This window comes from Anas platyrhynchos, chromosome 6, assembly GCF_047663525.1.
Source record: "Anas platyrhynchos isolate ZD024472 breed Pekin duck chromosome 6, IASCAAS_PekinDuck_T2T, whole genome shotgun sequence".
In the NCBI taxonomy this organism is placed as follows: Eukaryota; Metazoa; Chordata; class Aves; order Anseriformes; family Anatidae; genus Anas; species Anas platyrhynchos.
The window spans coordinates 23461614-23475734 of NC_092592.1; the positions used below are offsets into that span (position 1 = coordinate 23461614).

The 14121-nt window shown below is 40.1% G+C and overlaps 1 protein-coding gene across 5 annotated transcripts in view; it reads right to left on the bottom strand.

Moving 5' to 3' along the window:
- Positions 1–14121, bottom strand: part of PANK1 (pantothenate kinase 1) — a 43531-nt gene that overhangs the window by 3151 nt on the left and 26259 nt on the right. For all 5 annotated transcript variants that reach the window (XM_038180860.2, XM_038180859.2, XM_027459771.3 and 2 more), the window contains 3 exons: positions 6419–6672; positions 3895–4071; positions 3384–3507 (listed from right to left, as the gene is read on the bottom strand). In XM_038180860.2, the coding sequence (XP_038036788.1) occupies positions 3384–3507; positions 3895–4071; positions 6419–6672 (555 nt within the window). The remainder of the gene's footprint in view (positions 1–3383; positions 3508–3894; positions 4072–6418; positions 6673–14121) is intronic.

Sequence of the window (14121 nt, forward strand, 5' to 3'; positions counted from 1 at the left end):
AAACAGCAGGTTTGTAGTGTCCGGTACTGTGTGTGTGACACACCACACACACCACTTTCACCTGAAGGCTCAGTACCGGACAGTGCTGGTATCCAGATGCAGTGAGGCATTTATTCAGTCTCCAGTGACTTAAGAGTTTCATTTCTGATCATCCTTCTCAAATCAAACACAGCAACACACAAACTTTAATTAAATAATTCAGGATTGTAGTCATCTATCCACTTATACTCTGCAGACACATCAGCATGCATTCAATACGCTTTCCTAGTAAATTATATCGCTGAAAATAAGAGCTTCTCCAGTTTCAGAAGGCTGCTATTAAACATGGCCAAGGGGACTCTGCATCCTCTGACAAAGCAGTTCTAGCTCTGGAATCATCTCTAACAAAGGAGGGATAAACATGTAACTAATTATTTTCCTGTAAGTCAGTACCATAAAATTGATTAGAACTTCATTTCCCAAATTTCTTTTTCCTGAACATAAACACGAAGCTACTCATATCTTAAATTCAAGCAAGCAATACTTAACACTGACTGTAAAAATTACTAAACCGTTAAATCCAAAAATAGTAGTCATTATCTACTAGAATAGCAGTGTCTGTCAGCACACAAGTTTTCTATCAACTATTTTCCAACATTCCTTTGCTTGTCAAGGTTAAAAATTGTTAGTTTCCCAGATTTTGGAATTGAACAGAAAACAGCTTTAGCATTTCTCAGGGCTTTGAAAACGAAGGCATGCTATTTCATCTCTTAAGAGGGTCTTGCCTATTAACTTAGAATTGTTAACAGATGAAATATTCAAAGCTGAAAGACAGAGCCCTTAAACCGATGAGGGTTGGTGATGAAACTCTTGCTTAAGCTAACCAAATTACAACATCATGGAAAAGACATGCACTCTTCCATCCTGGGGCTTTGCTAAGTTGTTCAACTACCCTGCAGTAGAAAATTATACTATGCCTTTAAACATAGCATATACACATTTGCCAATTCAATTGAACAGTGGAATCTATACCAATGCAACACAGAAACAACTTGCACATACTTTTGCAAGAAGGCTTGTTCAGATGCAGCTTACATGTTCTGCTTGTATGGAAAGTATAAATGATGGAGATTGGTTTCCTTTATGTAGTTCTGTTGTGCCTACAACAGACTGTTTCAAATGATGTGTAGCCAAATGGTTCCAGACTCTGGAATTTTTTTTACCCTACTGCCAACTTTGTGCAAGCAACCTTTTCTTTGAAGTTTTGCAGAACGAATATTTCATTTATTCCCCAGCCTCATGTTTTCTGCACATATGCAAGTCATTTTCAACACAATATTAAAGCTGCAATTGCAAAAAAAAAAACCACACAAAAAAACACCTCACGCTTCAGGGCATAAATTGATTTTGTCAAAGAGAGCTTTACCATAACCCTAAATCTAATGCATACATTCCACAAAATAACATATCAAATTCAACTGGTTTTTAAGCATAGAGCTCTCACTCAGATGTTTCATTCACTAGCCTTGTTGGAAGATACAGCTGTAACTCACAATGACAATTTATGTGTCTGGAGTATTTAACAGAATAGTAGCTTGCTCTGAAGAAAGTAGTAATGCTATCTGGATTGTAGCTGACTTGCAGTGATACCGTGTTTCAATGTTCTTTATTTATTTTTTTTTTACTAACATAAAGCTACTAAATAAAGTTCTTCTCTAAAACCATGGAATAATTTGTTTCTCAAATGTTGGAGAAATTCTGCTTTGACATTGTCTGGGACGTGAAGAATACTTAACAGATCAAGCCACATTACTCCATAAAATTCTGTGGATCACGTCCAGTTTAAATAAGCCCATCCACGACAAAAAAAAAGTTAGCAACTTTTCCACAATGACTCAGAAGCATTAGTAGCCTATTTCCTCCTCTGAATGCATCGCATGTGGTTCCCTGCTGCAACTCTCCATGCTTTGATAGCCCTGTACAATGCTGCTTGAACTCCATGCCACAAGGCAACACTGTAAAGAAGCTGAAAGCAAAGAGAACACCGAAAGAGAATCATCACGACTGAGAAAGTCAAATTGCCAAAAAAAGGTATATAGTCACTTTTCACAATAAAAGGATGTTATCTGTAGCATTTGATAGGAGCACAGACAGAGACTTGTGCCGTTCAAAATATTTCAGAAGTGCTCTAGAAAGGGATATTAGCAACAAACATAACTTGACATACAAAGTTACTTGGGAGAATCAAATAAAAAATGAACAGCATAGCAATGCTGAAGAGACTTAATGACTGAGCCATAACATAGTAGATGAAACTGAAATTTAAAAAGTGAAGACACAGAAGGGGGAAAGAATTTAGTATTTAGACACAAGAACAGGCTCTAGATCAGCCAGCACCACTCAAGAAAGACTGAAGAGACTGTAGATGGTTTCTCAAAGGTAGGAGCTCACGCTCACAAAAATCAGGTGTTAAAAACTGTTAGTAAAGGAACTGACTGCAAGATTTATCAGTATGCAATCACAATTCCATTGTCCAACCACTTTCCACATACTACATAAAGACCTATAATTTCATCTAAAAATTAGAACCATAAATATTAAAGAGGCAAAATGAAACACTGGTAAAGAGTAACTGTCTCTCCCATAGAGGAGAGATTAAGCATTAGGAATTTTTGTCTTTAAAAAAAATAAATCAAGAGGGAGATATGACAAAGGCTTATAAAAAACTACTGGTGATTAGTTGTCTGCTGTTTCTCATAAAGTAAAAAATTAAGTTGCACACAATAAAGTCATAAGGTGGCAGTTTAGGGGGTTTCTTTGGTGTTTTGTTTGATTAAAAAAAAAAAAAAAGCAACTTTTATTCTAACCAGCGAATGTTGTAGAGCTAAAATCATTAGTGTACCCCCCAAAATTTTAGATAAATTCATAGAGATTAGACAAAAGCAGTCAGTTACCAAGTAATACTAATGGATGCAACTTGCAGCTCACAAAAAATCCCTACTTATTTTTGTTTTGTTTAAAAATAAAGTGTCACAATATATCATCTGTTAATAACAAAGAAGTAGTTAAGAGTATTAATTTGGATTAAAGGCACTGATATCTATTGAGTACAGTTCAAGAACAATTGTACTGCTCTATGCATCAATCATTCAAGGAGAGCTTTACAGTCAACTTTTCTCCCCTCTTCCCTACTTTCAAAGCTCAAAGTATCTTACTCTTTGCACCACAGCATACATGACAAATCACAAGAATTAAAGACAGCATTTAAGACACAGCATTAAATACACGCGTATTTACCAAGCAATTACATACCTACTATACCAGCAATTTGCATTTTTGTGTTCTGATAATCTTAGTAAGCTCTTTTTAAAGGGCTTAAGCTTATAGTTAATATATTGTCTTACCTCATTCAGTGCACACATGCGAGCAATAGAACCTATGTTGTTGGTGATGGTAACCAAAGTAGCTCTGGCCAAGTCCTCTTTACTGATGGAATCCCTCTTTTCTTTACTCATCATATGGCCAAAGCTGTGTGAGGAAAATCATTCCTTTTAATGAGGCATTTAAGAGTGTTGAAAGCCCTTAGAAAGGTATTAAATTAAATAATTAGTTTTGTTCGGATTTGACATCCATCAGCTTTAGACATAAAGTAATATGTAAGAAGTGATCACATTGGAAAGACAAAGCAATGAGCAAAGATACTTTTAAAATAATTTAATGGAGGCAAGCTAGCTAAAGCATTGCTTATACCTGCTTAGAAAAAACACACAGTAAGAAGTAGGTGAGAGATCTAAGTGCAAAGCACATGATCCATTCAGAGTGACAGTCCCACATGGACACAGCACATCATTACGCACGCAGTTCAGCATGCACACCAAGTTTCCCAGAACTCCTTAGAAACAGCCCCAAGCATACCTTGAGGCTACAGCAGACCCTTGAAGGCCAAACCGCTCGTAGTCTCCTCCGTAAATATCTTTCACCAGTTTATCCACATTGGTGCTGTCTCCTTTTGCGGCCATTTCTAGTGCTTCTTCGAAGGTTTCACAGCCAGTCAGCAAGCAGCAGAGGCCCAGGAAGGTTCCTCCTCCAAGACTAGAAAAGCACATTGCCTTCAGAACAGCAGCTGGGACCAGCTTTTACCACAGATCTTCAGACTCTTGTTTTCAAAGTGATCTGCACAGCTACCAACTCTAATTTTGCAACTCCTCTTGGAGAAGCGAGGAAAGATACCCCGCCCAGGCGGAGTTCCTGTTTAATACACCTGCATGGTTTTCAACTCAACTACTCGTCAGTTCTTTATATTTGAACAGGAAAAAATCATGCTAAAGAAAGTGCTAGCTGAGAACATGGCCCAATCCAACTCGGCGGATGCCAGTTTGCTATTGGTAGCGCTCAACCAATTTTCTTTTGGGGTAAGAAAACAGGCAGCCTGCCAAATCACCAGAGTCAGCAATGAAAGAATAAATGGCAATCAACACAAAGTATCTATGCAGGGGCAAGCAGCTAAGATGCATCTTGTCCCCCAAGGCAATGGCAGGAAATAGTCCGTTTAGTTCCTGTTCAAAGCAAGGCTGGCAGCACCCCTCCATGCCTGTCTCAGCCCTCCATAGATCTCTGAGCAAGGAAGTCACTTTTCTTGAAAACTTTGCACATATTTACTCAGTATCCAACTATGTGTAACGAGTTACTAATGCATTCATTAGAATTCTGTTAAGACTGCAGAGTCCAAAGTAGACATGAACTTCAACTTACTAACCTCTACATCCTTCCTTAACTTCCTTGAAGATTAAGAAAGAGTAACTTATTTGCACGGATTGCAGTCACACTGATTGGAGCCACAGTAAACAAGACCAATGAGATGCTGCATTTGCACTTCACAGAACACACTGCAGGTTAGACAGGAACACTGCTTAGACGGTGGTGTTCAATTATTAGGGAAGTTTTTCCGAAAACATCTAGTAGTGCTGTAATATATTTAATATCTGAACAGCAGGAAGCTCTGCACAGCAGACATGAGACAATATTGATTTCATCATTGCTAACAAGTCGACAACCTGCTGCAGTCATGTTTTTCCCTTTGTGATGTAAATGCTCAGAAGTAGATCTACTGTGATTGAAAGGGCTGTGATTGAACAAAACACACTGGAATGGCACGAACACCAAAGCCTCCCCTAAAATCAACTTTGTTCATTTGTACTGTATACAGAAAAATGGCTCATGTCTACAATTATGATATTAAGATATACTTCAGATAATGGAAAACAGACATGCAGTCATCTAGGGGGTGTATGAAAAACTTCATTAATATATACCATGCACTGAAGAACAGAATGCAGCTTTGGAACAGACCATAGCAAATCCAAAGTTTCTTTGGTTGTTGCTTTGGAAGTGGACTTGGGGGTGGGGAGGAATATGTGTGTGTGCGTACATATATATATGTATGTATGTATGTACACACACACACTTTTGTTTTTAAGGTCACAAGATTACTAATATGAAATATATCAATTTAGCTTGTACGTATGACTGAAGAGTACATAGATACGTATGTATTTTCAATACTACCTGGAAGCTTCAATACTACCTGGAAGCATGCCCATCTGGACTAAAGTAGCTCCCTACAAGTAAATACTTTCTGTGGCCACATCACAGTTTATAATATGAGTAAACTTCAGCATGCCTCAGGCTGCTGTGGCCTTAACAGCAAAATTTTGCATCCACAACACTGAACTCCCACGCTCTTAAACAGAGCAGTCACATTTAAAGTTTTTTTCCCCTTTTATTGAACAGAGGCCAAAGTCCATTTCAACTCCGCTGTACCCTACAAATTGCTTCAGACAACACTAACTGACACAGGCAGAAATCATGCTGAGAATCAAGTAAGAATACAAACAAATTCTAGTCTTTAAATGCTGCTATTCGTTGATTTACCAGCACAGTCCAAAGCCTACTGCAGTCAGTAAGGAAACAAGACATCTAATAAGACTCCCCTGCCAAAATCCAGTGGTAACAGGTAATACCATAAAGTTTTCCTGTATCCTGGATACACATCCTAATTATTAAGCAAGACATTTTTGTTTGGCCCAAATGTTTTTACTTTACTGCTCTGGCTATTCTAGTGGATCAAAGCATAGGGAAGAGAACATCTATTTATTGGAACAGGTCTATTTTGGTAACTCACAGCAAGAGATCGGAAGTAGGTGAGAACACAAAGGAGAGACTAAAGCAGCTCTGAAACTGAATGAACAAGTGATTTTACTGACCTACACCCTCCTCTGAAGAAATCCTGGGATATTTCCAGCCTTGCTACTAGCGAGTTTTTTTTTTTTTTTTTTTTTTTTTAAGAAATGGGAAGATGAGAATAATTTGAAGCTGGACCTATTGTCACTGTCTGCTTTTATCTGTTCAAATATGAAGAACAAAATAGAATTAAATTTACCTGGATCCTGTGACTCTCTTATAGTTGTCCTTTGAATATACAGCTAGGATGCTGACCCCTGAGCCTATGTTAACCAGCAGCATAGGATATGGATTATCAAGGCAGTAAGGTTTTTTCTGGCATTGTTCAGGATTTGTAGGATTTTCAAAATAATAGCACTCCGGTTGACCATTGAAACCAATAGAATCAACATAAAGCAGGCCCTGGATCAAACAGTCCAATTCATCCAGCTTGTGGAGTTGTAGATCAGCAATCTGGAATAGAACAAGAAATTAATAAATATTTCTTAGTATAGTACAACACTGAGAAGGACAAAAGGTGCTGCTGAAGCACTTTCATCAATTTAACAGTAAGATATTTTGCTCTTCAAACAGTACAAAGATCTGTCCAAGCATGAGGTCCAAAATACAAGGAGTTAGCTTTCTGCCTGGCAATGGTACCTCCCAAAACAAGGTGTTAGGCAGCACTGTCCTTCAGTTTGTTTGCCTTTCACAGATAACCCATGCTCTGCAAGCAGTCCAGGAAAAATTTTCCTCCCCAACAACAGTCTGCAACAACAAATTTTTCCCCTCATTCCCACCCCATGGGGACTGTGATCTGCAGCTTTGGGACAGTAGTCCCAAAGTCCCAAAGTCGAATCCCAAAATCCCAAAGTCAAATGTTTGCCTACATTTGACACATGTAGGCAAAGCAGCATTCATCAGGATGCACAGTGCTTTAACTCATCATCCATCTACATCTCCCAGACATTTAATGAAGTATTTGGCAGAAGCAGTAAGGTCAAGAAACTGCATTTAAAGTACAAGATAACTGAAGCTTTGCAAAGTGCACATTTATATGTCAATACCCATTAAGAATGCAGTGGATTATACTTAAAGACTTTCTTTTTTTTTTTTTTTTCCCTCCAAGTGCATTTCTCCAGTAATGAGAATTGCTTCTTTAAATTACAATGAGTATTTTAAAATGCCTCATGAGAAAAAATACAGCATTCCCAGTGTTTGATGAAAAACTATCCAAAAAAAAAAAAAACAAAAATATCCTCAGGCCCATGCCCCCATAATAATATTTGTAAAAAAAAAAAAATTACTGTAGGAAAAGGCAGAAAAACAAGTGTAAGAGCTTAAAAAGCATATTCTTTTCGATCTTACAGGTCACCCATTACTGTGATGAGCAGACATCTACTTATCATAGCACTCTGTTTACTAGAGTTAAAAATCCCACTCCTTTCTAGGAAACAAGATAGTGATAATCTGTAGAAAATCTGCTCTCCAAATGACATTGAAATTAAACGTGTAAGGGAGAAGGAGGGAGAAAATACAGAAAAGTCTCACATGCAAATCCTGCGGCCACTTGCATCCTCACACCAGCACAGTAGGGCTTATCTACTCCACTTCTACCAGAAAAAGCAGCAGGGTATTAAGAACAAATGGGAGCTATTCAGCTCAGAGCAGGTTCTCAAATATTTGCATATTGCAGGATGTTTTTATAACAGCTAATAGATAAGATTCAAAGGGCTACCTACCTCCTATTTTTAATTTTGGAAGATACATTCAGCCACTACAAAGAGAAGCTATTTCTGTGGAACAGGCACAGCCAATAGGTTACATTCTTCTGAGCTATTTAAATCTCTCCCCTTACGTTTTATCTGCTCTTACACTGCTCTAACTAGCCTGAACTGAAAGCTGCCCTACTGTTTGGGTCTGTCCTCACTTTATGTTTGCTAGTTCTCAAATCCTGCAACTATAGAAAAGTATTTCTACACAAGACGAAACCAAGCAAACTCAAAGACCTCAGTATAAATACAGTTATTCATAGGACAACAGACACAGGTGGGGATCACTTATTTTTCTTTCAGCATTTCTTCCTGCAATTTTACAATCCCTTCACATGCTTCCCTTGGTTACCACATGGCTATACAAGTTACAACTAAAGAAATGCATTATAAGTCTTGAACCATCTGCCCAGCAAATAAAAGAAGTAAGCACAAACTGGGGAGAAAATTAAAGAAGCATCACAAAAAAATCTTAAGGCCGTCTTTCCAAATATCTTGGATTTCAGCTATTTCTTGGTATTAGACTGAGAGAAACATCTCCAAGAGACATACAGTGCAAGAGATTACCAGCAAACAACTCATGCACTCTTTCTTGCAATGTTGTATGGAGTTCACTGAGGCATTAATAGTTAGAGGATTTATTTGTTCTATTACAACTAGTAAGTGTTGCACTAGCTTGTCAAAACAGGCGATTGTATACCAGCCGTATTTCTCTAGGTAAAGTAGTCTGGAGTCTCGTAGTCCTGATTTTACTGTACGAACTATACGCAGCATAATAAGACATGATCCAACAGCTGTATCATACACAAACATGCTATGAAACAGAAGCCTGCAACACAAAGAAGAGTCATTAGTAGATGTATTGCCCTTACTGTCAAAATCTCTGGTCATCCTGTAGGCCAAACAACCAGCCACAAGCTGTTTTTGTCTCACCAGCATTACACTTCAATAAATACATAATCTCAAGTACTTGCAAAACATGAGCAATACAAATCTAAGGGTAAAAACACTTCTGGCATTAGTGCAGAACGATAAAGTGCTCTTTTCTACCAGCTCTCCAGCCAACCCAGCACTTTTATAAGGACAGAACAAAAGCAAGTAATCAGAGGCTTCTTTCAAGCACTAAGCACAGAAGTCTTATTAGGTCCAACCATCCACATATAAAAGCCACATTAAGATTTACTCTTTTTTTTATGGTTCTGTGCTACATTTAACAGCTAATATACCACAAGCAGGAAAGACTTATACTACTTTCTTTCATGTGTGATATTCATAGCAGACTGAAAAACTGTTTTCCTGAACTGTTACAGCAGTCTGTTTCTCATTTTTGGAAGGACTGGCATCAGTATTCCACGCAGCCTGCCTGCACTGAGCAACCTGCAAGCTCTTCACCCTCAGTCTCCAGAGGCTTTGGGCAGCCCAGCAAGCTTTTTTTTTTTTTCCCCCTAAGCACAAATTAGGACAGAGTTGCAAGAAATACTGTAACCCAGCCTCACACAAGAAGCCAGGATGGGCCTGGGCCACAAACCCTTCCCAGTCCCTTTCACTGTATGTAAAACTGCTTTTCACTCTATTCATTCTCTGCTCACAGTGACTGAAGCAGCTCAACTGCATCACAAAATAGATATGCTTGAAAACATTGGAACTAACGTATGTGTTTTTCTGCTGCCACCACCTCACCCCACCCTCTACTCACCCTCATCTTTGAGCTGTTCAAGACAGTTCTTGCAGAAGAGCATTATATATTCTTCCCACAACTTTTTACAAAAAGCATTTGTAAATGTTCACTGGCCCTTTACAGCCACTAATATGATGGCAGACAGCACACTGCTCTACTTCATGCTCCTGCAACTACGTTCAGTATGGTGCCTCTCTCAAAAAATGAGATGTCAGAAAGTTGTGCTATGGAGGAAGAACAGCAGAACAGAGCACTAAACAGGACCCTGTAGGACAAAATTTATGACTGTTACAGCAAAACCATACGTTTTTTAAAAGAACAGGTTTTCTACATTATGGTCAGACCATAGAAATTCATTTTAGACTGCTTTCAAATACCAGGTAGAGGGAGGGAACAGAACACATTAGATCTCAAGGAATTCTTCAGAGCAGGGACTCTGGATTTTAGTCATGTTTACAAGCGAGTGCAACACAGCACGGGAGCAGTGAATGCTTCCACGTGACAGTCCATGCCTTTGCTACCAGCTCCTAAAACAGCTGATTGCAAGGATATGCAAGAAGCCCCTCGTTGCCATACATAGATGCTATCCTAAGGAGAATGAAAGCCCACCTCTTGTTATAAACCCATAAGGAGTGCTGTTCAACAACAGTCTGCTCGAGGCTTTTTTGTAACATGCATAGTGTCAAATGAGCTTTAGCTATACCGGGCATCATAACAATAATTCAACCCAGCAAGATTAGCACCGTGGTGACCACAGCAGGGCAGCTGACAGAGCCTTGCTGCCAGGAAAAAAAGAGGTACCAACTTTCAGCTTCTTTGTAGCATGGAAGCACAGCTGAAGACTTAGGTCATGTTTGCTTTCACGAGTACTTCCACCTCAGGAAAGGAGGACATGGAACAGCCCAGTCCCCGAGAGGGGCTGAGGCCGCTGTGAGTTACCTGCAGAGGGCTGAAGCCTGATGGATCAGCATCAGGACACATACATCTCCTCAGAGGAGCTTAGGCTCATGAAAGATTTCACCTGGTTTGAATTTTTAAACTGTTACTGAGCTCTGGAGAGCACAGGAACCGCAGAACGTGGGTGCAGTTACAAGTTCATTTGTGTCTTGGACTTTCAATGAGAACTAAGAAAATACTTCTGTAACAGGCTGTTAGGAATGTAACTTCTTGCAAGTTTTTAATTATCAGCTACAACAGCCTCACTTACTGCATCATGCTGGCTTTTATATTCCTTCTGGGCTTTGCTCCAGTTTTTATTTCCTATAATAGCTCAGTCTATTTTTGCCTTCCATCTCCAGTAGCTCTCCTCCACTTTCACAAATAGGTACTTCACTTTCTTCACGTTTCAATTGTCTTCACCTCAACTGCCCCTCCAGCCCCCAAACTTGCTCCATTTTGAGCTCTGGTGAGGGTACTCCCTGCAGCTCCTTCCCCACCCTGAAGCTGGGCAATAACCCTTCAGATTCAAGTAAGACAAAATCTGTCACAACTGAAAGGTCAGCCTAATGTTCACTGAGGCAGAAGCGAACACAGACGCTGCATCAGCTTTGAGCAAAAAAAGCACCAGCCCAGGATGCTCTTCAGCACCTGCCCTCTTGCCCAGGCAGCCAGAAGGATGCCCTCCCTCCCTGGGCAGGGAGGAGATGCACACTGCCTCTCCCCAGGCCCCCTGAAGTGAAATGTGGCCCACAAGTTGCCCCCAGGCACTCAGGCCCTAACACATAGGCAAGCTCCAGAACCAGCTAGTAACTGGCACGAGGAAAACGCTCTCCAACTGCCAAGCTTAGTCTAAAAACATTTTTCTTATGGTCAAGGGGAAGGTCAAGGTCTAAGTCTGTGCTGGTAACAGCCCTCCCCCCTCGCATGCCCCCCAAATGTGCTTTATTAAGTGACTGCCTTTTGGCTCAGGCCCTGCTTCCAGTGGAGCCAGCAGTGAAGCTGCAGTGGAGCCAAGTCAGGTCCTCCAGTTACCCATCTGCGGGAACCCTGCAGCAGAGCAGGTTTCAGACAGAAGTCTGAATAGGCCTTTCTTCCCTCATCCCCCACACGTCCCTCCTAGTGACCTGTTTTACAGAACAAAGTGACAGCCTGTTTATTCCTCGTGATATTAACAACATACTTCTGTGAAAGCAGCACGCCTGCTAGCATGGGGGAGGCAAAGAACATAAGCACTTTATATTACAGGTACACAGGCAAATAAGACCACGTTGTTTCCTCATTTCAAGAGGTGGTGTGGCTTTAACATTCATAGGAGATGTGAGGTGACAGTACGTATTTGGAGAAAGGAAGGAGGATAAGCAGAATTAGGTGACTGATTCATCTATGCCTCAACAGCACTGCTACCTGAAAATAACAGAAGTCAGCCATACAGACCAGACATTAAGAAAGGAAGGGAAAAAACAAAACAAAGAACATATACACACACAAGAAAAAACTAAGCTGGAAACAGTCCTTTTAGTGAATTACTTACTGATGCTCTTTAATGAGCATCAAATATAACCATATGCTTGGTAAAATTATTTCTGTGGTCTGGTTTAATGAATCCAGTCAGTTTTCCTACTTCTAACAGGAGCATTCCGATCTTAAGAGTGAATTAAATAATTTGCAGGCTGTTGAACATTATTGCTGGCAGTCATCAAGCAGTCCACAGAGACTCTTCCAGGTCTCCTTCTATCAATTAGCGTGGATCACAAGAGAGGGAGAGGTCAGACAGTCAAACCTAGCTGGCTCTGTAAGTTTAGTTGCCTTCCTGTGGCACAAAAGACAGCTGTTAGAAAAACACAAGATGTCTCCCAGTTTTGTTTTAATATACCAAAGCAACACAGATGTCTAGAACAACCCTATTTAACTTATTTAGGGATTCAGAATTGGACACTAGAATAGGCAAGTAAGAGTATTTGCTAGTTTATTGTAAGGAGAAATAGCAGCTGCAACCTCTGAGGGAAACTTACTTTGGGATTTGAATATGTTATTTTGCAATATGTTGGATCTTTTGTCCAAAATCTATGCAATTCTGGAAGTCCCACAAACATTTAGAAATACCACGAAAGACAAATAATTTAAAAGTACATGCATAGGGAAATAGAGGGCTAGGAGAAAAGCATGTTACTTGTATCAGTTTCATGAGTTTACTAGCACTTAACTAGACTTCTTCATGAAATTAAGAGCACCCAGAACCATACCTCAGTTTTTCCACACTGCTTCTAGCAGGGACATCAACATTTAAAGCCTCCTCCCTAAAAGGCATTATGTAATGTTGAATCCCACAGCAGCAGGGTATCACACTTGGCACTTGTTCTCTACTTCTGCCAGTACATTACTGATCAAATATTTGAACCAGGCATTTTAATGCTTTGAGAACAATTCTGAAGCTGTGGTCCAACAGCAATTTACAGTCAGCAGAACACATTAAGATCACCAGCTGTTGTTAAAACGACTAATGAGGTGTGACAATTTAAGTGCTAGTGCCCAGGACACTTAGTCCTTCTAGTGATATTAAACAAGCAAACCCTCCTGTAACAGACAATATTTTGCTTCTGTAATACTCTACGGATATTGCAGTTTGAACCAATAAATGTTTGCTTTAAAATACGGTGTGGAATTTGATAGCTAGCTGCAAGGTGTCCAAAGCACTAATCTCATGTGTGAGTGCACTTCACTGGTTGCATCATACTACACAATACCCCAAGACAGCCTTTAAAGTGTTTTTCTTAAACTACTTGCAAGAGTCATAACACACAGTGTAGGACTTCATGCCCAGGTGCTTCAGAAATTAGCAGTGTGACCTCATTTTTGTACAACAGCTAGTAAAATAGCCTCAGCTTCGACTAAGACTTCTAGCCCTACATTCAGCTGAACTGGAATTAATTGGTCCCCTCCCTGTAAACTGCCTATTCTCACCAGATAAGGTGAAAGCTCTGGAGAGAGATGCCTAGCTGTGACAGCCACCAAGCAGCTTCTAGTTCAATTCCACAGCTATGGGAACACGGCACGTGAACTTCCTTACTCAAGAGGCAATTCTAGCTGCTGCTCCATGATGCAAGAGAAATCTGGGAACACTGACCTTTCCGAAGGAATAGCCAGCCTCTTCAGAAAGCCTCAAAATGACCTCCCATTCTTACTAGACAACATGACCTGAATCATCCCTGGGCATGCGCAAGGATGCCCCTGACCTAAAACCTGACCTAAGGCCACACTGACTACTGCTAGAGCTCACCTCAGACTGTGGTACCTGATATCCCCTACACAATGCAAGAGAAATGAAAACCACTCCTTTTGAGAACTCAAACATCACCAGAACCTAACACTTAGGCTGGCTGAAAGTCCCTTAAATGGCAAGAAATCTGGTACTAGTAGTAGACTGCTACAGCTATTCAGAAGTCTGACAGTCCTTCATTAGACTAGCTTCTTCCACATCCAACACTTACTGAAAATCATTGCACAAGTGTAACAGTTGGAGTTCATGTTCATCTC